Below are 27,707 nucleotides of genomic sequence, written 5' to 3'. Positions count from 1 at the left end.
ATCAAATGTGGATGCTTGAACAATATCCCAACCTCCCAGGAAAAATTAGTCCTCTTTTTCTCTAAGAAATGAGCAGTTCTACTGGTAACCTCTGGTTACATTGGGGAAAAAAGCCATAAAAACACCAGGGTGATTATCTGAAGCACTTAGGTGGCCAACCCTGAGCTCTGAAAAATGTATCCAGTCAAAATTAAGAAGGGCCAGGAATGTTTCAGTGGGAAGGCAGTATTCATCTACTATCTGGATAAATATATCTGTATACTGGATCGCATAAATAGCAGTCCTAACTTTATACAGATGATTTACCATATATTTGATAGTCCAAATTACAGTATATATTGGCCAAAACTTCATATAAAGTTATCTAGATATCTTTATATATGCAGCACTGTGTATACTTATTGTTCTCTTTAAACACGAAACCTATACAAAAAGCAACACACAAATTAATGTTCTCAGTAGGTTGGTATGAAAGAGGCCAGTAATAAACTGATGAGATAGGTGTTACAGGTATGGAATGCATTCTGAAACATTGGACATAACATAACATAATAACAGATTTCTATACTGCATAACCCTTAGTTCATTGCGGTTTTCAAAAGATTATGCTATGAGTAAATACAGAGATAATGCAATACGCAAGAATTAGCTAGCTACAAATTTAGAAAAAAAAGTTTTTAAAAATTTTCTGTAATGTTTATAAGATATTGATCTGGTCAGTAATGGGCGGAATTCTTTATCGAATTGAGCTACTTGATAGGAAAGACAGTGCCCATGGTATTTCTTATTTTTACAGCCCTTAACAGAAGGGAACATAAATAGGGCATGGGATTGCCTACTGTTCCCGTGAATTATAGTAACAAATCTATCAACAAGGTAAAGCGGAGGGGCACCAAAAGCGACTTAATAGTATAAACAACCCAACTTAAAGATCACCCGAGCCTCAACTGGGAGCCAGACCAGAGACCATGTACCCCCAGCAACAGAAAAGTATATGAGAACTCTCTGATGCACATTTGAGAATGTGTTCCTGCATGTAGAAGGATAAATTTTCAATAAAACACCTAACCACCAGCCCTAGACCTAGAGGAAACTCTTGGGCTCCACTTGAGGCCTAACCAAAAATCTTGTTTAAAAAACAAGTTTTGAGGTCCTTCCATAATATAGGTTCTCCATAAGCAAATCAAGATCTTCTTATATACTTCCTCTAGGCACCTGCTAGAGGGGTCATTAATTTGACCCAGGGTGGCAAATCTTATCTTCCTATAGGTGTTTCTTTCTTCGGTGAAAAGGTGTCACTACTGATTTTTATTTTTTATTGACCTTCTAACTGTTATATATCCAAATGCCCTGACATGGCAATGACTCTGCTATATTTGGTCTCCCGTAGAACTGGTCGTGGCAGAGTCTGTGGTCGTCATTAAGAAACTCCTACAGATGCAGCCATCCCAGCACAGTGAGATCATCAAACATATGGCAAAACTCACTGACAACATCCAGGTAATGAGAAATAGTTTTGGCCTGATATTGAGTCACCATGGCTGGCAATTTAAGAAAAAAAGACTACTGTAATGGTAAAAAAAATCTTGATATTCAGTGCCAGTCTCCAGATAGTGGCCAGTGCATTCCATGGATAGAGTATGACCAGCGGCATTATCCAGATAGCAGGATTAAAGTATAGGCAAGCTTGGCTTGTACCTAGGACCCAAAAGTTTAGGCAACACCTTTTAAGATGTATTAATTGAATTTCTCCAAAGTTAGACGTTGTTTTGGTCTATCTTTGGCCACTAGGACTTAGCTGGCCAGCTGATGAATATCAGCTTAGATAGTTATGTCTTGGCCAGCCAGAAAACCCCCCAGAAATTCTAATCTAATCTAATCTTCTATTTGTGAGTCGCACAAACCTATACAAGCTCTAGGCGACTGAAGAGTAAACAGAGAGGGAAGGTGGGAGAAGCAGGGGGAAGGGGACATATAGGAGGAAAGGAGAAAAGGCAGATATGAATTAATTGTCAAAGAGGTAAGTTTGCTTTTTTTTTCGGAAGAAGGAGTAGTTGGCCTCCTTTCTGATAGTTTCTGGGAGATCGTTCCAGGTTTTTACTCCCAGATAAGTTAGCATGGAGTTGAAATTCAATGCCAGTCACCAGATATGGCGCTGGCATTGAATTATAAAACCATGAAAATTCAATTAAAAAAGTACTTTTTTAATTGAATTTTCATGGTTTTATATGTCAGTGTTTAATAAATTATCTCCAGAACATCTGTAACCACAGTTTTTATCGATGGATTGTTTTCACTGTGGAACAATGGGTCTCCCCATTTTTCTTTGTTGTGCTGGCATTGAATTTCTAGTTTTGCCATTAACCACAGGAGATAGCTGGCTTTCTGCTGCAGTCTGAATATTGGCTGCACTCTTTAAATCCTGTCTGGTGGGCGTCAAAATAATTCACCATATTGATTTCAAAGATCTTATGTTCCTGGATTGCCTTAAAATTTCCTTTTAGTTTCTTCATCATAAAGTCATTGATGCAGTGCTCTGGTTTTCTAAAGTGCTGTCCCACAGAAGTGACTTCCTAATTGTCATTGTTGTGTTTAATGCAATGTCTGTGTAGGTTGACACTTAACGTTAGCATCTGGCTCATCTCTCCAAAATAGCATCCTTCTTCACACTATTTGCATTGAATGATATATACCACATTTGAAGCTGAATATTTTTAGGATCTCTTTATGCCTAATGCTTTTCCTACGTGAGTGACTGTGGGGGTCCCGTGATATTTACTGGCACAATATTTATATATTTTAAAAACTTATCACCTGCTTAACACCTAAGCAGTTTATAAAAATGCATTCATATTAATTAAAAAATAATACAACCATAATGCAACATAACAAAAAAAACCCAACTTAAGCTACACTCTGCACACAAAATACTCTGCTCTCAGAAAGTTGTCACCAGTCTACTCCAATCAGATAGTCAGAAGTGCATCTTCAGTAGTTTTTTTAAACACTGTGTACTCACACACAAACATAAATACCCTGGCAACCTTTTCTAGCCACCAAAAGGTTGATGGCCTCATATTGGCACATCCAACAGCATTGTAGTCTCAGATCTCAATAAATGTCTTAGATAGTAAACATGCAGCAGTTCAGTAAAATACCAAAACAGCCAAATAGAAGGAGGCAAAGAGATGTCAAAAGTTCAACCAAACAGATGCTTTAATAATAAGCATTGTAAATCTTAAAACCGTACGAAATCTATAAATCAAATGTCCATCTTGATAAAAAGTAGTGTCCCAACTAGGATCCCAGTTTCGGCATCCATAGATGCCTTCCTCAGGGAATGTGAACCACTAAAAGAGTTCAAATTAGGAAAACTTTAAAATAATAGAACCAGTCATATAATTGAGTACATAATGTACTCAGGCATATACAGAACTAGACAGAACAATAAAATATATAAAAACCATGTGTGTACAAATAAATAAACCTAAAACATAAATTAACTTGAAAAATGAATGAACTTGAAGCATACCAAATTATAAATGTTCATAAAAATGCATTAAAAAAAATTAATACAGTAAAAACACAATTAAAATGCTCAGTAAATGATAAAACAGTGTCAGGGAAAGGACTCGACAAGCAAGAAAAAGATAGGGCACTGCAGAGTGCTGAAATCACCAACCGTGAAACAAGAACAAGAGCCTGAAAAACAATGTAAACGCCACTAGAAAGAAAGAGGGATAGTGGATGAACCTAATCGTTGGTTGAACTTTTGAGATCTCATTTGCCTCCTTCTGTTTGGTGGTTCTGCTACTTTTTGAGACAAATTTCTTCTTTCCACTTTCAGCAAAATACCAAGGCATTTTACCATATAATGCTCAATGAATTAATGACGGTATCTTATCCTGTATTTGAAACTGGATGGGCAGCTAGTGAAGTTGCTTCAAGACTGGAGTGGTTCAAATAGGGTCTAAAATCGCATTATTACGAACTCGCTGAGTTGCTAGTTTGTCAATTTTGTGATCATTCCTGCTGTAATTGTTATCTACAAAGTGTGTTTGCTTTTATTCTGCACTGATTGTTACCTTAATTTTCTTTTGTAAACTGTTTGAAGGGTGGTCTAGTAAATATTTAAGTCACGATTACTTAACCACGTGGTCATTGAGTTGAAATGTTTCCCTGGCTTCTGCTATAGAATGAAAGAAGCATGACGCAAGAAATTCTCTTTCTCTGCTTTCTCTCTTGCCGTGCGTGTCCAGGTGCCAATGGCTCGGGCCAGCATCCTCTGGTTAATTGGAGAATACTGTGAGCATGTTCCAAAGATTGCGCCTGATGTCCTGCGGAAGATGGCCAAGTCCTTCACCAATGAAGAGGACATTGTGAAGCTTCAAGTCATCAATCTCGCAGCCAAACTCTACTTGACCAACTCCAAACAGGTAAAAAGACTGCAATGCAGTGTGCAGGTTACTAGCAGTAGTCAGGGAAGAAACTCTGCCCCACCCTCTCCACACAAACTGATATTGTCAGCAAGTTGATATGAGAGAGGCTAGTAATAACCTGACGCATAGTCATCGGAACAGGGGAGGCCACAGGGACCATAGCCTTCCCCAAAATTAGCGGTCGCTGGTTGGTGCCTGCCCTCCCACCCGTTTCCTGATGTTGTACTATAAATCTTTGGGGCAGCTGCCGCGCAATGTCAATGAGCAGGTCTGCCCCGGAATCCTTCATTCTACTTACAGGGACAGGCCTGCTTGTTGATGCTGCGCAGCGGCTGTCCTGAAGATTTAAAGTACAACGCCGGGAGAAAGTAGGCGGTGGAATCAGGAGCTGGTGACGGGCCATGCCGCAGGATTCCACTGGGGCTAGGGCGGAGCTCCTGGGCCCCTATTCCACTGCCTATGAACTGACATAGAAACATAGAAAGATGACGGCAGAAAAGGGCTATAGCCCATCAAGTCTGCCCACTCCACTGTCCCACCCCATTAAGTCAGAGTGCTGCTCGACCCACGTAGAGATCCCACGTGGATGTCCCATTTAGTCTTAAAGTCGAGCACGCTAGTGGCCTTGATCACCTGCACCGGTAGTTTGTTCCAGCGATCCACCATCCTTTCTGTAAAGAAATACTTCCTGGTGTCACCACCAAATCTCCCTCCTCTGAGTTTGAGCGGGTGCCCCCTTGTGACTGAAGGTCCCTTAGGAAAGAATATGTCGTTTTCCACCTCAACACGACCTGTGACGTACTTAAATGTCTCAATCAAGTCACCCCTCTCCCTGCGCTCCTCTAGAGAGTAGAGCTGCAACTTGCCCAGTCTTTCCTCGTATGAGAGACCCTTGAGTCCGGAGACCATCCTAGTGGCCATTCGCTGGACCGACTCAGCTCGAAGTACATCTTTACGGTAATGTGGCCTCCAGAATTGCACACAGTACTCCAGATGAGGTCTCACCATGGTTCTGTACAGTGGCATTATGACTTCAGATTTACGGCTGACGAAGCTTCTATTGATACATCCCATCATCCGCCTTGCCTTGGATGAGGCCTTCTCTACTTGTTTGGCAGCCTTCATGTCTGCACTGATGATTACTCCCAAGTCCCGTTCTTCTGAGGTCGTAGCTAGTGTTTCTCCATTCAAGGTGTATGTTCTGCATGGATTTCTGCTGCCGAGATGCATCACCTTACACTTTTTTGCGTTGAAGCCCAGCTGCCATGTCGAGGACCAGTTTTCCAATTTGATCAGATCCTGCGCCATACCATCCGTGAAATCGCTTTCACCTACTATATTGCACAGTTTGGCGGCGTCGGCAAACAGCGCTACTTTTCCCTGAAGCCCTCGGGTCAAGTCCCTTATGAATATGTTAAAAAGGGATGGTCCCAGGACTGAGCCCTGCGGCACTCCGCTAGTCACCTCCGATGTCTTAGAGAGGGTGCAATTGACCACTACCCTCTGAAGTCTTCCACTCAGCCAATCATTGACCCATGCCGTTAGTTTCTCACCTAACCCCATCAATTTCATCTTGTTTAATAGTCTACGGTGTGGGACACTGTCAAACGCTTTACTGAAATCCAAGTACACTATGTCCAGAGACTCTCCCGAGTCTAGCTTTCCTGTCACCCAGTCAAAGAAGCTGATAAGATTGGATTGGCATGACCTGCCCCTAGTGAATCCATGTTGACAGGGATCCCTCAGATTCCCCTCATCCAATATCGTGTCTAATTTCCCTTTAAGTAGAGTTTCCATGAGTTTACACACTATTGATGTGAGACTTACTGGTCTGTAATTTGCAGCCTCCGCTCTGCAACCCTTTTTGTGCAGAGGAACAACATTGGCAGTTTTCCAGTCCAGGGGGACTCTCCCCGTACTTAGGGAGAGATTGAAGAGCATGGCTAACGGTTCCGCCAAAACATCGCATAGCTCTCTGAGCACTCTTGGGTGCAGATTGTCCGGTCCCATGGCTTTGTTCACCTTGAGTCTTGACAGTTCTTTGTAAACATCAGCTGGTGTGAACTCAAACTTCTGAAATGGGTCATCCATGCTTTGCTTTGCATCCAGCCGAGGCCCGTGCCCTGGTGCCTCGCAGGTAAAGACTGAACAGAAGTAATCATTCAGTAGTTTGGCTTTATCGGAGTCAGTTTCCACATAATTCCCAACTGGCGTTCTAAGGCGTACTATCCCGTTTGTGTTCTTTTTCCTGTCGCTAATGTATCTGAAGAAGGATTTGTCCCCTTTCTTGATGTTCTTCGCTAGAGTTTCTTCCATACGAAGTTTGGCCTCCCTGACTGCTGTTTTGACCGCTGCACACTTTGGCCTGTATTCAACGTTTGCTTCTTTTTCCCCCATGCGTTTGTATGATAGAAATGCTCTTTTCTTCTCCTTGACAAGGTATGATACCTCATCTGTGAACCATTGGGGTTTCCTTTTTCTTTGTTGTTTGGTTACCGATTTTATGTAGCGGATAGTTGCCTCATGAAGGATCGATTTCAAGGTTGTCCACATAGCTTCCACATTATCAGTTACTTCTTGAACCTGCAGCGTCTGGTAGATGAAATCTCCCATGCGTGCAAAGTCAGTGCCCCTGAAATTGAGTACCCTTGTTTTTGTTTGTGATCTAGGGAAGCCTTTCTTAAGGTTAAACCATACCATGTTATGGTCACTGGTGGCTAGCGTCTCTCCCACCGAGACGTCCGAGACGCTTTCCCCATTCGTAAGTACCAGGTCCAGGATGGCCTGGGCCCTAGTGGGCTCTAGTACCATTTGTTTGAGCCTTACTCCCTTCATGGACGTTAATATCCTCCTGCTATCACAAGTTGTCGCTGATAGTGTGTTCCAGTCCACATCAGGCATGTTGAAGTCTCCTAATAGAACAGCCTCCCCCCGTAAGGTGATATTCTCAATGTCTTCAATTAATTCTGCGTCCTTTTCCTCCGATTGTCTCGGAGGTCTGTATACCACACCAAGGTACAGGCATTTTTCTCCACCTCTGGCCAAGTTTACCCAGATGGATTCCCCAATATACTTGACATCTGTGATCCTGGTTGTCTTAATGTTCTCTTTGATGTAAAGTGCTACCCCACCACCTAACTTACCCTCTCTATCTTGTCTAATCAGGTTGTATCCTGGTATGGTTATATCCCACCCATGAGAGTCTGTGAACCATGTTTCGGATATTGCTACTATGTCTATGTCTGCATTAACTATTTCTGTTTCTAGTTCTAGAAATTTATTCCCTAGGCTGTGTGCGTTAACATACATAGCTCTCCACTCTTTCTGTTTGCTAAGCTCCTGTTGTGAGCCACCCATTTGAGTCAAATTGTCTCCTAGCGATTCGTTTGCAGTAAGGGTACTTACCTCAGACCTAGAAACGTAATGTTGGTTCGCTACATCAGGAATGCTACTTACTGCTCCGGTGTAAAATTGGGTACCCACCCCCGACTTACCTAGTTTAAAGCCCTTCGAAGTAGGCGGGCTAGTCTGTGTCCGAAGACATTCTTACCTCTGTTGGTCAGGTGGAGTCCGTCTGGTCCCTGTAGTCCCTGTAGTGTCTCTCCGTGATTCAGGAATCCGAAGTTCATCTCCTGGCACCATCGTTGTAGCCACTCATTCGTCTTCAGGATGTGTTCGTCCCTGTCCCTTCCTCTGCCCCTAACAGGAAGAATGGAAGAGAATACTACCTGTGCTCCTATCTGCTTCAGCCTCTTTCCCAGAGCTCCGAAGTCTCTCGTTATGTCCTCCAGGGTGTTCTTGGCAGTGTCATTCGTTCCGATGTGGATAAGCAGCATGGGGAAGTGGTCCTGGGGCCTGAGAAGTCTATCGAGACAGGTGGTCACGTCTCTTATTCTGGCTCCGGGCAGACAGCAGACTTCCCTCGACTGCATATCCGGTCTGCATATTGGTCCCTCGGTGCCCCTCAACATGGAGTCCCCAATGGCTATTACTCTACGCTTCTTTTGGGGGTGTCGATCCATCGTCCCCGGAGATGGAGAAGTGTGTTGATCATGGTCCACGTCGGTAGTCTCTTCCTGCAAGACCTGGAATCTGTTCTTCAGGCTCAGCTGTGGAGTTGATGTGGAGCTGCCCTGGTGAGAGAAAGAGTGAGAAGGTGAGGAGATTGTAAATGAGGGGGGGGGGATCTCCTACGTTTACCTGTGGAGGAGGTCACTAACTGCCAGAAGTCAGTGTCCCCATCCATCTCCTGAACTGCAATAGTTGGTTTCTTTGTCGGCGGCCCTGGAGTCATCATGGGTGATCCGTCACGGGTCCGTTCTGTGATTTGGGATAGTTCCTGCACTATCCCATCGATGTAGGCCTCATCCTCTCTAATGCCTCTCAGACGTTTCACCTCCTCCCTAAGGCTTCTTAGTTCCTGCATGATGTCTTCATCCCACTGACCGACCTCCTCTGTCTGTGTAGAGGCCGTGATGTACTGCTGTGGGATGGCCTCGGTCTGCGCGGAGACGTCCTTTCCCGGGGCTGTGTTCTCCTCCGTCTGTGTGTAGGCCGAGTTCATCTCCCGGATCACCTTGCTTGTAGTTTTCACAGTCCTCGTCCGCCCTGCCATAACAAAAGAGAGAGAGTAAATGAGAGAGAGTAAATGTAGGAGTATGAGAGATAGTGTGAGAGTATGAGAGAAGAATGAGAAGAGGAGAAAAGTACTTTTTTTTTTTTTTTTTTTTTAAGATAGGTGTTTTGTTTTGTTTTTTAATTAGAAAAATTAGGTTTGCTGCTAGGCTGCCTGGGCTCCTTCTCAAGGCTCCTTCGTGAAGGCGCTCTCGCTAAGGCGAGCGCCTTTGCCGCTCGCCTTCGCCGTGCGCCGAATGGCTGGGCGCCGTTGGCTCCCTTCTTTTTAAAGTGGAGCCCGGCACCGATGCGACCTCTGACGCGGCGGGGGTGGGCGGAGCTTCCTCTCGCCTCGACCCCGATCAGGCTTCCTCAGCTCTGCCTCTCCTGCCTTCAGGCTGTCTCCCCTCTGCTGATCCTGGCAAGAAAAAAAGAAAAACGCTGCCGAGGTCTGCCTCGTGGTCCGGCTCCCTTCTTTTTAAAGTGGAGCCGGCACCGATGCGACCTCTGACGCGGCGGGGGTGGGCGGAGCTTCCTCTCGCCTCGACCTCGATCAGGCTTCCTCAGCTCTGCCTCTCCTGCCTTCAGGCTGTCTCCCCTCTGCTGATCCTGGCAAGAAAAAAAGAAAAACGCTGCCTAGGTCTGCCTCGTGGTCCAGCTCCCGTGGTCCGGCTGACGACATGGAATGTTTTGTGGAACCTTGGACCAGAGACCATGTGCCCTCAGCAATAAGGCAGTACATGAGAATCCTCGAATGCACACTCGAAAATGTTTTGTTTCACTTAATACATTTTCAGTAAGGTCCCCTAACCATAGGAGCATGTGTGTACTTCGCAGGTTGCACAAATCAACCTGTATATAATACATAAACCACTTTGGTTGTATCATAGAAAAGCAGTAGATCAAACGTATTACATTTACCCTTATCTGCATTTATGCATATTTCTGCCACCTAAAACCAGGTGACCCCTTATAGAATTACCTTCATTGTGGGAGGGTGATTTTCAGATTGCCAACTGACATGCACAAATGGCTTTCAGAGATGCTTTTTATGAAAAATGTTATTTACCTGCACAAAAAATTTGCGGCTTTCCACATCCTAGAGACCAAAAATATGTTGTAATTTTGAAATAGAACAGTGGTTCTTAAACCTGTCCTGGGGGACCCCCAGCCAGTCAGGTTTTCAAAATATCCCTAATAATTTCATAAACATAATTTCATAAACAAAAAGAGCTCTATATTGTTTATGAAATTATGTTTTAATATATGAGAGCTATTGAATTGATATTATAAATCCCGTTGTTTGGAGATTAATAAATATGCATGAGAGAAATTTGTATGCCTACTACCTACCTTATAAGTAAATCTCGCTCATGTGTATTCATTAAGGATATCAGGAAAAACCTGACTGGCTGGGGGTCCTCCAGGACATGGCGTCTTCAAAACTATCTTACTGTTTGGCAAACTATCGTAGCTGAAATGTCAGTAAAAGTCAAAGCATTTCTAAAGTATGGCTTGATGGCTCAGCAGTAGTGTGTAAGACCTGAATGTTTAATTCTGGAGCCTGGCTCTTGGTCCTTGAGAGGTTTCTGGCTGTTTAAATCGCATGTACAGTCCTGTCGGTGCAGGACATTTAACTAAATAGTGCTGATGAATGCCCCCTCTAACTGACTACGCTGAAGCTGGCTAGTTTGTGGGTGGTCCAAGATCAGAGTTAGGATGAAGTGGAAACTGCCAGTTAGTGGCAATTTTCAGTCCGCTAACAGTCTTAAGTACCGTAACTCATAAAGTTAGGATAGCAAAACAGCTGCTGAAACTTTGAGGCAAGTAAATCGGTCACAATTAACTTCCAGGTTGGTGGTTATACTAAGATAATTACATTACATTACATTAGGGATTTCTATTCCGCCATTACCTTGCGGTTCAAGGCGGATTACAAAAGGTTAAATTAGAAATACAGAGTTACATTGATTGGCTAGATAGGTAAGTTGTAGATTTTATAAACATTAACGGGTTGTTGAGGGTGAGGTGGTTTGTAAGAGAATTAATAGTTGGTTATAGTGGAGGTTCTTTTGTTGTTGTTAGTGCAGTAATGGGTAGATCAGATGTCGGTTTTAGCGTTACTAAGAGGTCGTGATGTTAATGCTGCTTCAGGAATTTCTTGAAAAGTGTGGTTTTTATTTCTTTTCTGAACGTCCTATAGTCTGGAGTGGTCATCAGAAGGTTGGAGATCTGGTTGTCCAGCCTTGCGGCTTGAGTGGCTAGGAGGCCGTCGTGTAGTTTTGTTCTTTTTACTTCTTTGATTGGGGGGGGTATGAATGAACACCCAGAGCCACACATTCTCCAGAATTAAATATCCAAGGTTAGTTCAGCCCACAGCTACAAGCTGTTTATCTCTACTTGCTGACTATCAACCCCCTAGTAAATTTTAAGTATAAATTTATGCACTTAGCTCTAATAAATTTTCAAAGAGGTCAATTTATGAACATAACTCTCAAAGGTAGGAGCATAAGTCCTTTGGGTATAGGGCCCTCAGAATTTTTCTGCTTTTGGGTTTCCTGCAGGTACTTGTGACCTGGATTGGCTAATGTTGAAAACAGAAACTGGAAATGATGGACCTTTGGTCTGATCCAGTGTGGCAGTTATTTTTATGGAATGTTGTTTTTGAACAAGACAAAAATTATTTTTTTATCTTGTTCTCTAAAATGACATATTTCAGTTGGGGATCAGAAATTATTTCTCCATATAGATTATATGCACACCATCAAACTGTCTCCACAGCACTGAGTTCTCAGGGAAGTCATTTCTGGGGATTGTAAAGAGCTGTTAGTAAAACTGATCCATTTCATTTCAGTACTTGCCCTGTTCACTTCTGAGCTAACCTACACTAATTGCCTTTCCTGCTTTCTGCAATTCTTCTTGAACTCAGACCAAGCTTCTGACCCAGTATGTGTTAAACCTGGCCAAGTATGACCAGAACTATGACATCAGAGATCGGGCGCGTTTCATCCGGCAACTTATTGTCCCAACTGAGAAGAGTGGTGCACTGAATAAATACGCCAAAAAGCTCTTCCTGGCACAGAAACCGGCACCCATTCTAGAATCTTCTTTTAAAGGTACAGAGAAACTAAGGCGTCCTATATGACTGAACAAGAGAGCTTGTGGTAAATATATAACAGTACAGATTAGTGCTGCCCGATTCAGGAAAAAAATTTTGATTCGATTCAGCCTATTAAATTGGTTTTTTGATTTGATTCAATTCGATTTTCCTGCTCAATTGGGTGTTTTTTTCAAACATCCTGGTGGGTTTATTTTATAGCTTCTTTACCCCCTTTGCCTTCTCCTAACCACACTGGCACTGTGTTGTAAACAAAATAAAGAAACAAAAAGGACTTTTCCTCTCTCTGTTAAATCCTAGCTCACGTTTGCGGTCTAACACCAGCTCTGGCAGGATGCACGTTTCAAATCTGACATATTGTAATCACAAAACAGAAAATAAAATTATTTTTTCTACCTTTTGTTGTCTGGTGAATATTCAAATCTTGTTGGTCCTAGGCTCTGGTTGTCTTCTGATAACTGTGGTAACCATCAATCTTCTATCTCTGTCCTCCCCTTCCGTTTCCCTTCCCTCCCCTGGAGGTCTGGCATCATTCCTTTTTTTCGTCTCCATCCCCAGATTCATCTTTTCTCAACTACCCTTTCATCCAGCATCTCTCCCTCCTTCCCCACCACCCCAGGGTCCACCATCTCTCCCTTTCTTTTCCCAACTACCCTCCTATCCAGTATCTCTATCCCCCCCTCCACACCATCCCTTTTGTCCAACTTCTCTCCCTTTCTGTTCTTTCCCTCCCTAAATCCCATTTTCCATCATCTCTCTCCCTCTCCTCTATTTATAGACCCATTATTTCTTCCCCACAAAGTCCAGCATATGCATGTCTCTTTGAATCCCCCCTTCCCTCCCTCCCTCCGTCTACTTCTACACCAGGGCCCCCCTCCCCTGAAGGTCTGTTCCCCCTGAAGGCCTGCACCTCTCCTGAAGGCCTGTCCCCCCCCTTGAAGTTCTGTCCCCCCTTAAAGGCTTGCATCCCACCCCTGAAGGCCTGCCTGCCTGTCCCCCATCCCAAAGGATTGCTCCCCCTCCCCCCCCCAGAAGGCCTGCATGTTCCCCCTGGCCTCCCACTGGTGTCCGGCTTCCCCCCTGGCTTCCCCACACCGTTTACCTTTGAGGAGCAGCCTACAGACAAGATCACGGTGCTAGCGATCTTTGCAAACTGCTTCAGAGCTGTTTCCTCCGCCGCGATTCTGCATCTGATGTCAGAGGAGGGGCAGGACCACGGCAGAGGAAACAGCTCCGAAGCAGTTTGCAAAGATTGCTAGCACCGCAATCTTGTCTGCAGGCTGCTCCTCAAAGGTAAACGGTGCAGGGAGGCCGGGGGGGGAAGCTGGATGCCAGGGGGGAACCGGATGCTGGGGGGGAAGCCGGACAGCAGCACTTCCTGACTGACCCTCGCCCTCTAAAGCAGGTGTGGCAGCGGCCGGCCAGCAAGAGCAGCGCTGCTGTTCCTGCTTTAGGGGGCGATGGGGGAGGGTCAGCCGAATCGGGAAGCCGATTTTTTTTTTTTTTGTTTTACATCGATTTGAATCAATTCACCTGAAGTGAATCGGTGAACCGATTCGAATCATGAATCGGGCAGCACTCGTACAGATGAATAGATGATGGATAGATTAATAAGAAAGATCTATGCCTGGAAAATATGAATGAGTTAAATAAAATAAAATGAATGGGTAGATGATATCTGTGGCATAGTGAGGGTGAGAGGCACCCAGGGCGGTGGCGCCCCTCCCCGCCCTCTTCTCAGGCCCCCCCCACCTCGACACACTCCTTCCTTCCACGCGCGCACCGCTTCCCTTTCCCCATACACCCAAGCTGCTGTTGCACCAGTGTCAGCTCTTCCTCTGATGTCACTTCCTAGGCGCAGACCCAGGAAGTGATGTCAAATGAAGAGCCGACGCTGGCATGACAGCAGCTTAGGGAGCAGCTGCTCCCGCCAGGAACTTTACAGAGATATGGGGGAAGCAGTGCACATGCGCAGCAGTGGGGGGGAGGAGGACGGGTGTGCACTGCTTCCCCCATATCGCTGTAACGTTCCTGGCGGGAGCAGCAGCTCCCTAAGCTGCTGTCATGCCAGCGTCGGCTCTTCATTTGACATCACTTCCTGGGTCCGCACCTAGGAAGTGATATCAGAGCAAGAGCTGACACTGGTGCACCAAGATGGCACCCGGGGGTGATCCGCCCTCCCTCCTTACGCCACTGGATGATATATAATTTAATAGGATATGGATGGATGATGTAGAAGATTAGGAACTGGAATAAAAATGATGAGAAGAAAGTGCTATAGATGGATATATGAAGAATGTCAAAGAACAAATGACTCTCTGTAAATGGGCAAAGTGAGTGTAGGACTGAAGTACTGATATAGTTGGGTGGTGGTGGTATGTGGAGTGCACAGGAACAGGTATAGTACCCTAAAAGAGCAGGTGGATAAATGGTGAATGACGATTGGATGGAGGCTGAGTGGATATATGTCATATGAAAGGATCATTATGGCCCAGATTCTCTGTATGGCACCAATATTAGCTGCCACTTAAAAAGTGGCCGTCAATCACATGTCAATTATGCAACAGCAAATAATAAATAGAACCAAGGGAGGCTGTTAAATAAATCTATATCCACATAACACAACCTCAAAAATATAGGATAACAAGTCCAAGTGTTACTCTCAAGGGAGAAAAGACCTCAGTGTCTAATAGGGAAAATCAAAGCAACCCTTTTAGACAGGCTAGTTGCAAATGTCACTTGCAGCCAGCAGACACATCCTCGGTCAAAAACTCCCAAAAAGTTGAGGTTGTTTCCAACAACCAAGAGCTGCACTGAAGCAGTCCTCAGCTACTAGAAGCCAGCAATCTCCTTTATAGCAGCAAGCTCAGCAAATCCCTGAAGAAGCGCACCAGCGAAACAGGGAACCCTGTTGGATTATGCTAGTGGTGATATTTAGTAGCTGCTATGCTCTGAGTTTGTCTCCTATGAAGTGATTTTCTCCTGCTTCCAAGCTCCAGGATCACGTTCTTGTGTTTGCAATTTGATTGAGAAAACAACAATTTTCAGATAAGTGTTTTTTTGAAAACTTTTTGAGACTTAGAATTAAGACTGTTGAAATTCACTGTGAAATTGTGTCCTCAACTTTTTGGGAGTTTTTGACCGAGGATGTGTCTGCTGGCTGCAAGTGACATTTGCAACTAGCCTGTCTAAAAGGGTTGCTTTGATTTTCCCTATTAGACACTGAGGTCTTTTCTCCCTTGAGAGTAACACTTGGACTTGTTATCCTATATTTTTGAGGTTGTGTTATGTGGATATAGAATTATGCAACAGCGTCATATGGGGAATCGCACCTCCAGGGTTTTCCAGGCTTATATTTCCAGTGCCTATCTTTGTTGTGAATGGAGCCTATGTAAGTATTTTAGGCTGCCTAACACCATCTCTAGCATTAGGTGGCCTAAAGCGCCTATGGAGGCATGACCCTGGTGCCAATTTTTTTAGGTACCAATAGGTGCCTTGAAACTTGGTTAAAAACGTTGTTTCAATGGCGTTTTTTTTGTTTGTTTGTTTTTTTTTTTGCTGAGTTTGGGTGCCTACCAGCGCGTAAAAAAATTGGCACCATTTAGAGAATCCAGATCTATGTGAATAGCATATTTCACTGAGGTAGGGGTCACAGATAAGTGAGTGAATACTACAGAGGCCAATACAAAAATCCTTTATATTTTAATATCTATTAGTTTATCTGTCATTATTTTAGTGATTTGCCCAACCTATTTCTAATCGTAAGGATTACAGTGAATGCAGTGAAATGATTTTGCTTTACATATGTGGAACAGTGACATGTTTATTCATTTATTGACTTTCCTTTTAATGATTTCTTTGTCCATTTCCCTTCTCTTTCCAAAAGACCGGGATCACTTCCAACTTGGTTCACTCTCCCATCTGCTAAACTCTAAAGCTCTCGGCTATCAGGAGCTCCCAGACTGGCCGGAGGAGGCACCCGACCCATCCGTGCGGAACGTGGAGGTGAAGGGAACTGTGTATGGGTGACCCCCAGTATCAAATAAGAACTTGCTGTCATGTTATGCTTTCTGTGCCTAGGAGTGGAACACAATAGAACATGGTAGCTCCTTTATTATTATCCTGGGTATTTGTGGCTCCTCCACTATCAGAGCAAGGTACCGAATACAGACTAATTAATCCACTTTAGAACAGGATAAGTAAACTGAAATCAGAGCAGAGACTGACATGTCTAATAACCAGGCAACAATAATCAAGCTCTTAGGGCTCCTTTTACGAAGCCACGTTATCGGCTTTATCACGCGCTAACTGGAAAACTACCGCCTGCTCAAGCACGGCTAGCACGGACGGCGGATTAGCACGCGCTATTACAGGCGTTAAACCGCCAATGCGCCTTCGTAAAAGGAGCCCTTAGTTTCGTGAAAGATTTTAAATGTTGGCGAATTTTATAGGGAAGTGTGCAAAACTTTCTTGGTGGTCTTCAAGGTGTTAATTTTCCCAGCAGGGTTCAGGAAAAGAGAGATGCTTTATCACATTTTTGGGGGTGCTTAGTGCACCCTAACAGGGTCCTTTCCTGCATGCTAAGCCTAATTCTAGCATGACTAATGGGGCTTTTTTCTATTTGTTGAATTCCTTGCTGAATGCTAATGTTAGTGCTAGCGTTTGACGCACAACAGAGAAGTCGTGAGGATGAGATGTCAAATAATCAGCCTTTGTGGCACATTTATCAACAAAGTGACGTGAACATTACACTCCTGGCTGATTATTTGACATCCCGTCCTCACGACTCCTCTGTTACGCGTTTTCTGCTCTCGTTGTTGAGGCCGGTCCTTGGCTTCCGATTCGGCGCTAGCATATGGCCATGTAAGAAAATTTAATGCAGGAGCACTTTTAACACCTCCTATTTAGGATCCCGTGTTGTGGACACAGTAAGCAGATAGTGTGGTGGTAATATCAATGTACTAGCTGTATAGTTCTTCCATGTCCACTCTCTGCCCCTGTCACACCCCTTTCCCCCCAAAAAATTAAATAAATACAGCGCACTTAACTCCAAATTCTATATATGGCGATTAAAAAAATCGGCACCAGTCATAAAAGCACAATTCTCTATAAAAAGCACTTGCCATATATACTGTAGAATCACTCTTAGCACCCTTACGCATGACTAACTTAGGCACACCCATTTAGACCAGTAAAAAACAGGCATAAATACCTGTGCCTAAATTGTGCATAGATCGGGCATATTCTATAATACTGCGCCTAATTTTTAGGAACACCCACAATCCATCCATGCTCCTCCCCCTGGCCACGCCCCCTTATGAGAATGCACCTAGTACGGTGGTCTCAAACTCAAACCCTTTGCAGGGCCACATTTTGGATTTGTAGGTACTCGGAGGGCCTCAGAAAAAAATAGTTAATGTCTTATTAAACGACAATTTTGCATGAGGTAAAACTCTTTATAGTTTATAAATCTTTCCTCTTGGCTAAGTCTTAATAATAATATTGTAATTTATAGATAAAGAGACATATGGTCAAGAAACTGTTTTATTTTACTTTTGTGATTATGATAAACATACAAGAGCCTCAAAAGAGGACCTGGTGGGCTGCGAGTTTGAGACCACTGCTATAGGCTAAGGCTCTTTACACCTGCATTGTGATGTCATAGAACTTTATGGTTATAGAAACATAGTAACAGATGGCCATCCACAGCATCCACTATCTCCTCCTCTCCCTATTGGCTAAGGCTCTTAACATTTGCATCTCCTCTTCCTATAGGCCAGTGGTCTCAAACTCAAACCCTTTGCAGGGCCACATTTTGGATTTGTAGGTACTCAGAGGGCCTCAGAAAAAAATAGTTAATGTCTTATTAAAGAAACGACAATTTTGCATGAGGTAAAACTCTTTATAGTTTATAAATCTTTCCTTTTGGCTAAGTCTAATAATAATATTGTCATTTATAGCTAAAGAGACACGATCAAGAAACTGTTTTATTTTACTTTTGTGATTATAATAAACATACCGAGGGCCTCAAAATAGTACCTGGCGGGCCGCGAGTTTGAGACCACTAACCTAGTTGAATTTACATGCACCAATTTATAGAATGCACTGAGAAAGTTGTGTGCATAACTTCTAATCAATGCCAATTAGCGTAAAATATCGATTGCCAATTATTGATGCTGATTAGCTTTTTCAACAATTTGCATGCGCAACTTGAGTCACACAATATAAAATCTCGACATTAGTGTGCAATTGGCATAACTAATGCAGAATACTTTAGCACATCCTGCATTAGGCCATTTTTCCTGCATTAATTCCATGTTAGGGCTTAACGCAGCTTAGGGAAAGGGCCCCAGAATTTCCTGTTTGACTTGAAAAGCAATACCTGTGTTTGTGTGGGCAATGAAAAATTGCACAGGACCGGATGGTTGATTTTCTCTGCTGAAGTACTGTAGAAGAGAAAGCTTTCTTACAGCAGGCGAAATAGTTCTGGGAAACAGGTGTAGAGAAAAGCCGCAAGGGCTTTGCCGCATTTCTTAGAATGCAGAAATAGTCTTCTAATTTAATGGTCATCTGTCCTATTCTGACATTTTACAGTAGCGTATATTCTTACTGTTATGCGAGATCAACAGCCTTCTGTAGTCAAATTTGGCAATGTAAATGCACCCCTTACTCCTTAGAGCAGGGATCTCAAAGTCCCTCCTTGAGGGCCGCAATCCAGTCGGGTTTTCAGGATTTCCCCCATGAATATGCGTGAGATCTATGTGCATGCACTGCTTTCAATGCATATTCATTGGGGGAAATCCTGAAAACCCGACTGGATTGCGGCCCTCGAGGAGGGACTTTGAGATCCCTGCCTTAGAGTATTCTTTTTTTGGACTGTATGCAGTTATTTGGCTGGAGACCTGGCTTCTGCAAGGACTTTTGTATGTTTGAGAGGGGGGGGGGGGAGGTTGGGGGGAGGGAGAGGGTAGGATAGTTTGTGGAGTCAGCATGTCGCTTTTCCATTCTGACCACAGATGTGTTTTTTTTTTTTTCCCATCCACTATTTGCAGGAGGAGGAAATGATCGTCCCCAGCGAGGGGCGCATTGGGCTACTGGGAGAATTAAGAGAGGTGTCTCTTGTGTGCTTGTGGGGCTGCCTTTAGCTCTTCTCTCTATCTCTTCTTTGTACCATTTCTGCTTTCTGACATTTACTATTCTCGTACATACCAGACAATGCGAGTACCTTAGTAACATAATAAATGACGGCAGATAAAGACCTGAACGGTCCATCCAGTCTGCCCATTAGAACCAAAATTGATTTATTGAAGAATAAGTAATCAGAAGAGAATATGCTACTGTTGACACTGAAGTGCTGCTTGTTCAAGCTCCAATTAGGAGAAAGTGCTTTTAATTGTTTCCCTTTCAAGTTTCAAGTTTAATTATTCTTAATGAATCGCCTATTTTAAATCACAAAGCCTTAATACATACAGATTGATACCTTAACACATACAAATTAAATATTATTGACAATATAAAGTAAATTTTTTTAAATACTAAACATACTTAATTACTTACGTATATTAAAATATTAGTTAGGGTATAGAGACATACTTGAATTGAGAGGATAAATAGGAAAGAAATTACAATAATTGGATAGGAAAGGAAGAGTAATAACAAAGGAAAAAACAAATAGGAAGGGGAAGTAAATTTATAGATAAATAAAAAAGCATAATAAACTATTAAGAATCATATGCATCTTTAAAGAAAAACGTTTTTAGTGTTTTTTTAAAAAATGGATAAATCTTTTAATTCCCTAATGTGTTGCGGTAAGAGATTCCAAGACTGAGGGGCAATAACAGAGAACATGTCGTTGCGCCTAGTTCCAATCACCTTCAACGAGGGGACCGACAGGAGGTTGGAAGAAGATGAGCGAAGATGGCTCTATCCCCTGCCGCAGCCTAATTCTAAGCAAAACACGGTCACATTGGACAAGTTTTGATCACTTATTCAAATAAGTCAATTTGGCACTTATACATTGTTTGGTGTGTATGGTCTGTTCCTTGTCAGCACTGCTTTTGCATGCGCAGATCATTGCTGTGTGTCCTGAAATTTACCTGCTGGGGCTCCACACCAGTAGAGACAGAGTTTACCAGGGCCAAGTGAATTCTCACATTGTAGGGACTGACTACTAAGCAGCAGTAGAATTTGTGGGGTGCAGCTACTGGGGAACCCCAACAAGTGCCTGTGGTGCCGGATGAAACATATTCAAAATTCTCTAGCAGCCCACAAGGTACTTGTTCTGAAACCCTCTGTGTGTTGCAGAAACATAATAGGGTTGGAATTTAGAACATAAGAATTGCCGCGGCTGGGTCAGACCCATCGTGGTCCATCGTGCCCAGCAGTCCGCTCACGCGGCAGCCCTCTGGTCAAAGACCAGCGCCCTAACTGAGACAAGCCCTACAAGTGTACGTCCTTATTTAGCAGGAACTTGTCTAACTTTATCTTGAATCCCTGGAGGGTGTTTTCCCCTATAACAGACTCCGGAAGAGCGTTCTAGTTTTCCACCACTCTCTGGGTGAAGAAGAACTTTCTTAAGTTTGTACGGAATCTATCCCTTAACTTTAGAGAGTGCCCTCTCGTTCTCCCTACCTTGGAGAGGCTGAACAACCTGTCCTTATCCACTAAGTCTATCCCCTTCAGTACCTGAATGTTTCAATCATGTCCCCTCTCAGTTTCCTCTGTTCGAGAGAGAAGAGGCCCAGTTTCTCTAATCTTTTGCTCTTCTCAGGACCCTTTCGAGTAGTACCATGTCCTTCTTCATGTACGGCAACCAGTGCTGTACGCAGTACTCTAGGTGAGGGCGCACCATGGCCCAGTACAGTGGCATGATAACCTTCTCTTCTGGAAAATTATTCTTTTACTCTGTATTTCTTGTAAACTGTTTTGAAGATTGGAAGCCCACTTAGGAAACTAACCTCCTCTTTTACGAACGCATAGAATTCCTATGAGCGTCGGAGCAGTTACTGCCACTGCCGGTGCTAAAACCCGTGCTAAGTGTTCTTAAAAGAGGGGGGGGGGGAAGAGCAGTATTTATGTTTATTTCAAAAGCTTCATATACCGCTCAGTGTCATCGGATCAGGGCAGTTTACAATAAACCACCAAACTTCAGTTTAAGCTATGAAAAATCCTATATAAAGTGTCCAAAATAAAAAATATAGGATAAAAAGCTATGGAAATAGAAACATAGAAATATAGAAACATAGAAAATGATGGCAGAAAAGGGCCATAGCCCATCAAGTCTGCCCACTCCAACAATCCTCCCCCAATCTACACTCTATCAATCGTCCCCATGCTACCCTCCTCTATGCTACCCTCGTAGGGATCCAACGTGGGCATCCCATTTATTCTTAAAATCTTGTATGCTGCTGGCTACGATCACCTGCTCCGGGAGCTCGTTCCAATGGTCCACCACTTCCAATGGTATCCCCATGAAATTTTCCCCCCCTGATTTTCAGCGGATGTCCCCTTGTGGATGAGGGTCCTTTTAGAAGGAAAACGTCGTCTTCCACCTCTATGCGACCAGTGATGTACTTAAATGTCTCTATCATATCTCTCCTCTCCCTACGTTCTTCGAGAGAGTATAGCTGCAACTTGTGCAGCCTGTCTTCATACGAGAAATCCTTGAGCCCCAGGATCATCCTGGTGACCATTCGCTGAACCGACTCAACTCTCAGCACATCCTTACGGTAGTGCGGCCTCCAGAATTGCACACAGTACTCCACTAAAACTCCAGTCATTAATATATGTATGTGAAGTGTTCAGAGCCCAAATCTACTGTAGGTGAGTCGCAAAAGAGTTAACTTGGGGACTATCACTCCACTCCACCATCCCCAATGCCCTGATTGCAGATTTAACAACAATAATAGTAATAATAAGTTGAAGCATGGCACTTATCTGTAGATATGCAGCCGCTTAAATGCTCCAACTTGGATCATGACTCTTTCTCTGCAATTCTCAAAGCAGCTCAGCAGGACAACCTCAATAGTGACACAAAAGCCTAATCTACACATTCTTATCAGAATTACATAAAAATAGACACCCATAGACATATTCAACCAAGGTGAAAATCAGTATGTCTAAGTCATATTAACTACACTTATTGAAAATCATGTTTAATGATCATGCAGAAAGGGACTTGGTAGTTCTCATCTGAGAAGATATGAAAGCTGCCAATCAGGTGGAGAAAGCTTCAGTAAAGGCTAGACCAGTGTTTTTCAACCTTTTTACACCTATGGACCGGCAGAAATAAAATAATTATTCTGTGGACCGGCGGTTGAAGAACACTGGGCTAAGTTGTGGGCCAGACCCCTCTACCCAATCTCCACCCCTGACACCGCCCCCATAATAGTACTAATTGCACCTTGTATGTCCTGGTTCAGGTGCAGGATGCCCGTAGGAGCCACTGCCCGTGGCTTTGTGCACTGAATCAGTTAGGAAGAGCTGGCTCGAAGATAACGCTGCATCGATTGCATCGTGGACCGGCGGTTGAAGAACACTTTTGGGCCTGATGCACATGCTGGCCCTGTGGACCGGCACTGGTCCATGGACCGGTGGTTGAAGAACACTGGGCTAGACAAATGCTGGGTTGCATCAGAAGGAGCTTTATAAGCCGAAAGCCTGAAGTCATACTACCGTTAAACAGATCCATGGTGAGACCTCACCTGGAGTACTGTGTCCAGTTTTGGAGGCCACATTATCAAAAAGATGTGAAGAGAATGGAGTCGATCCAGAGAATGGCCACTAGGATGATTTCAGGACTTAAAGACATCACATATGAAGAATGTCTGACCAGACTGCACCTATATTCTCTCGAGGAGCATAGAGAAAGAGGGGACATGATAGAAACATTCAAATACATCACGGGTCGCATTGAAGTGGAGGAAGAATTATTTTTTCTTACGGGTCCGACGGCAACAAGAGGGCATCCGCTAAAACTTAAGGGGGGAAGATTTCATGGTGACACCAGGAAATACTTCTTCACCGAATGGGTGATTGATCGATGGAATAAACTTCCACGCCAAGTGGTCGAGGCTAGTAGTGTACTCGACTTCAAAAGTCGATGGGACAAACAGGTGGGGGTGCTAAAGAATTATGCATAAAAGATGGTACACCAGGGAGGGAGGGTTCTTGAGTGGGCAGACTTGTTGGGCCGCCGGCCCTCTTCTGCCATCATATTCTATGTTTAATCCTCTAAGGCCATTTGCTTTACAGTTCTGTAATAGTACAGTTTAGTTTTATTTCATTTGATAACTCCTTCAACTCTGAACACTTCATCCTGTTACCACGCTGTAACAAAATACTCAGCTAATGACTGTATCGGGTACTGTAATTGGTTGCACTTCAGCTATTGACCTTAACAGACTCCTTCTACCTCATGACTTCATTGTCTTATTCTTTTAAAACTGGATGGGAGGAGACGGAGCAGAGAAAGTGCTAAATGGGATGAAGTCAGTGACACAGCAGAGAGGGAAAATATTGAATGGGGGAGACAGAGCTAGAGAGGAGTAGTGCTGGATGTGGGGGAGAGAGAGAGACGGGCAGTTCTGAAAGCCAAGTAGAGCGAGATGAACAAACAAGCAAATTTGAATGGTGGAGGGAGGGGAGAAAAGAAAGAGAGGAGATGTTTGATGGAAGAGAGGTGATATGGTGTAGATTTTGGACGATAGGAGATGATGGGGGGAGAGATGGGGCAGTGCTGAATGGTATGAAGGAAGGGAAGATAGTGGCAATGCTGCATGGTGGTGCAAGGGAGAAAGAGAGGAGATTCTGTATGGTGGATGCGGGGAAAAGAGAGATGCAACAGAGGAGATTCTGGATGGGGAAGAAAGAGAAACAAAAGAGGAGATGCTACAGACGAGGAGATGTTTGGTGGTGGAGGGATTGAGAGGCAGACAGAGAAGATACTGGATGGCAGGTGGTAAAGAGAGACAGAGGGAAGATGCTAGATGGTTGGGGTAAAGAGAGACAGAGGATATAGTTAATGAAAGGCTAGGGAATAAGAGGAAGGATCTTGAGAGGGCCAGGGTAAGGGAAAGAAATGGAAAGCTGTAAGTAGACCCAGTAAAAAGAGGGAGATTGAAGACTGGGTAATGTTCTGAAATCTGAATAGACAGGCTAAAAAATGGAAGAAAGTTGATAGGAACAGATTTGTGTTGTATGTAGTAGAGGAAGGAAGAAGGAGAAGGAAGAAGACAAAAGGAGAAAAAAATGACAAATAAACAGGAGACTTGGAAAGGCCAGACAGCAAAGGTAGAAAAAATAATTTTATTTTTAATTTAGGATGAAGTAAAATGGTAGCTATGCTAGCCTACTTTAAAAGTTAATACATATAAATAAAAGCAAATTAGAGAGCTGAACGGGGACGACGGGAATCCCGCGGGACCCGCAGGTTCCCCCTTCGGGTCACGGGGATCCCGTGGGGACGCCTCTAGGGTCACGGGGATCCCATGGGGACACCCCCTAGGGTAGTGGGGTTCCTGCTGGGTTGGATGCACTTGAGCCGCGAGGCTCGTCTTCTTTTCCCTACCTGCCCTGCCGCAGCACACAGCCGACCGGAAGTCTTCCACGATGTCAGTGCTGACGTCGGAGGGAGGGCTTAAGCAAAGCCCTCCCTCCCTCCGACGTCAGCGCTGACATCGGGAAGACTTCCGGTTGGCTGTGTGCTGCGGCAGGGCAGGTAGGAAAAATTCAAGGCAATGGCGTACCAAGGGAGGGGCGATCTGCCCCGGGGCAGCCTTAGGGGGGTGTGCTGAGCCGGCCAGATCCCCTTACCTTCGTGGCGCTTTCCCCCAACCGGCCGACAACAGGCCCAGTCCGACAAACCTCCCAGCCCTGTAGCCGCGAATCTAATTTACCTTCTTACAGCAGCTGGATTCAGGGCATGGAGGTTTGTCAGACTGGGCCTGTTCTGTTGTCGGGTGGGCGGGGAAGCGCCACGAAGGTAAGGGGCAGGGAGGGAGAAAGGGAGGAAAGGTGGAGTGGAGAGGAAAAGACGCTTAAGGGAAATGGGTAAAACTGAGGGGGAGAAGGACGCTGAAAGGACATGGGAAAGACAGAGGGGGGAGAAGGATGCTGAAAGGACATGGGGAAGATGGGAGGAGAAGGACACTGAAAGGACTTGGGGAAGACAGAGGGGGAGAAGGACACTGAAAGCACATGGGGAAGACAGAGGGGGGAGAAGGATACTGAAAGCACGTGGGGAAGACAGAGGGAGGAGAAGGACGCTGACAGGACATGGGGAAGATGGGGGGAGAAGGATGCTGGAAGCAAATGGGGAAGAGAGAGTGGGGAGAAGATGCTGAAGGGAAATGGGGAAGAGAGAGTGGGGAGAAGACGCTGAAGGGAAATGGGGAAGAGAGAGTGGGGAGAAGACACTGAAGGGAAATGGGGAAGAGAGAGTGGGGAGAAGATGCTTAAGGGAAATGGGGAAGAGAGAGTGGGGAGAAGACGCTGGCAGGGAAGAAGACAGAGATGCTAGACTATGGGGGGAGCGGAGGGAAGAAAATGGGTGCCAGACCAATTTGGAAGGGGGGAAAAAGGGAGAGGCACAGTAACAGAGCAAATGGAATACGCAGAGAGAAGAGAGATAGTGGATGGAAGGAATTGAATGAGAATATGAGGAAAGCAGAAACCAGGCAACAAAGGTAGGAAAAAAAATTCTATTTCTTTTTTTTTTTTTTTGCTTCAGGATAAAGTAGTATATTAGTTGTGTTGATAAAAATTTATAAACATTAGAGGCTCTGGTAGAAACCCGTTTACAAAGTATGTATTCTTCCCAATTAATATTTCCAAATTACTAAAGTCTCTTTGCTTATTTGTAAATGGGTTTCTACCAGAGGCTTTAATTCAGAAGCATAATTAAATGAAATAACTATTTCTGAAGTTTATAGGGACGGGTGGGGACGGAGGGGATTCCTCACAGGGACGGGTGGGGACGGGTGGGACTTTGACGGGGATGGGTGGGATTTCTGTCCCTGCACAACTCTTTAAAGCAAATACGGAAAGTAAGATGATTTTTTTTAAAACTAGGTTTCGGAGGCCTAGACCTGCTCCTTCATTTTGGGACAGTATGCTACTGTTGTAGTCTGTTTTGTCCTGACTTAAGAAAAGGAGGTTTTGGCCTCCAAAAGCTAGTCAAAAATGTAATAAATTATTCCAGTGTAATAGTATTGTCTTATTTTCTGTGTTTGTTTTATTTAATTTTAAATGTAAGAATTAGATGTAAATTTCAAAAACTGACTTATTCCATCTTCATATTTTGCACAGTACAGAGGGATATGTGTCACTGTTTATTTCTCTGCTGTTGCACTGTATGCAGAGTCTAGCTTCTTGGGAGTTCAGTTTAATTTTCTATTTTTAGTTTGTGGTTATTTATTCTATACTTAATGAATACCTATGTTCATCAATCACTGAATTATCTGTGCAGGATTGATTTGTACTAATCCAGCTTATTTAGCATTTAAATAGGTGTATTGATGTTCTAGTGCCCAATGCAATGTTTACAGTTCTGCCTTTCCTAAGAAGGTCCTTGTTATGTGACTGCTGGAAGTTAATACTATTATGGTATGGTAAAATTGCTTTATAGGTCCTGAGTGATTTTATAGAGTTTTGTATTACTTTACATTATGTTTGTGTTCAAAAGTATCACACTGTTCTTTTACTGCTGACTCAGGCTTCCACCCCCAACTCCAAAGATTTTAATTTGCTCTGTTCAGTTGCACTCCGCCACATACCCCATCTGTAGATGGTCTGTGCATGCCCGTCTGAGATGCGACCTTTTTTTTTAACTTGAAAAATTTTTTTTGTTAGTTTTTAGCCCTGCGAGCCCGTGATTTTAACCCACTTTAAACCCACGGGTTAAAACCACGGGCTCGCTGGGCGGGGAAGGGCAGGAGAACGGCGATGCGGCAGGAGAGCTTCAGGAAGAGCAGGAGAATGGCGATGTGGCAGGAGAGCTTCAGGGAAGGGCAGGAGAAATTCGGGGAGATCGAGGCAGAGCAGGGCAGCATTCGGGGCGAGCAGGCAGGAGAGATTGCAAGGCAGAGAGCAGGGCTTCCAGTCGGAAAGACGTTTTCGACTGGTCCCCAGCAGTCGCTTCTTCAGGTGATCGGCAAGCCCAGTTGGATCAGAAATTTGGTATTGTGAATCGCGTCCCAGCCTACTTTGTATGTGTTTCACCTCATTTGCATGCATGGATTCGAAGCGGATCGCAGGAGAGGTAAGTGAATCAGGCCGGATGGAAATTTGATAGTAAAGGGGTCGCAAACCGATCGGCCCTAAGTTGGAGCAGGCAACCTCTAAGCCAGTCAGAGACAGAATCCAGACACTGATTCGAAGGCATAGCTGAAATCAGGTGTTGTGGATCCTAAATGTATAACAGCTGAATGGCATTTGCATTCATAAAGCAGGTGGCATCCATAAGGCACAGAATTAGAGTTTCTAATGGTGCTAAAATACAAGTTGGAAAGAGCTAATGAGAAGAGTGACTCTTGAGG

General features: G+C 44.1%; 1 protein-coding gene across 5 annotated transcripts in view; it reads left to right on the top strand.

The window, feature by feature from the left end:
• AP3B2 (adaptor related protein complex 3 subunit beta 2) overlaps positions 1-27,707 on the top strand; it is a 166,248-nt gene that overhangs the window by 89,598 nt on the left and 48,943 nt on the right. For 3 of the 5 annotated variants that reach the window (XM_033921002.1, XM_033921001.1, XM_033921000.1), the window contains exons 14-17: positions 1,391-1,500; positions 4,260-4,436; positions 11,983-12,169; positions 16,058-16,176. In XM_033921002.1, the coding sequence (XP_033776893.1) occupies positions 1,391-1,500; positions 4,260-4,436; positions 11,983-12,169; positions 16,058-16,176 (593 nt within the window). Of the gene's footprint in view, positions 1-1,390; positions 1,501-4,259; positions 4,437-11,982; positions 12,170-16,057; positions 16,177-19,223; positions 19,284-27,707 lie in introns of all 5 variants that reach the window. The other 2 variants (XM_033920999.1, XM_033920996.1) reach the window with 1 other exon arrangement.

The sequence above is a fragment of the Geotrypetes seraphini genome, chromosome 14, assembly GCF_902459505.1.
Source record: "Geotrypetes seraphini chromosome 14, aGeoSer1.1, whole genome shotgun sequence".
Classification (NCBI taxonomy): domain Eukaryota; kingdom Metazoa; phylum Chordata; class Amphibia; order Gymnophiona; family Dermophiidae; genus Geotrypetes; species Geotrypetes seraphini.
This window is presented reverse-complemented; position numbering and strand designations above follow the sequence as displayed.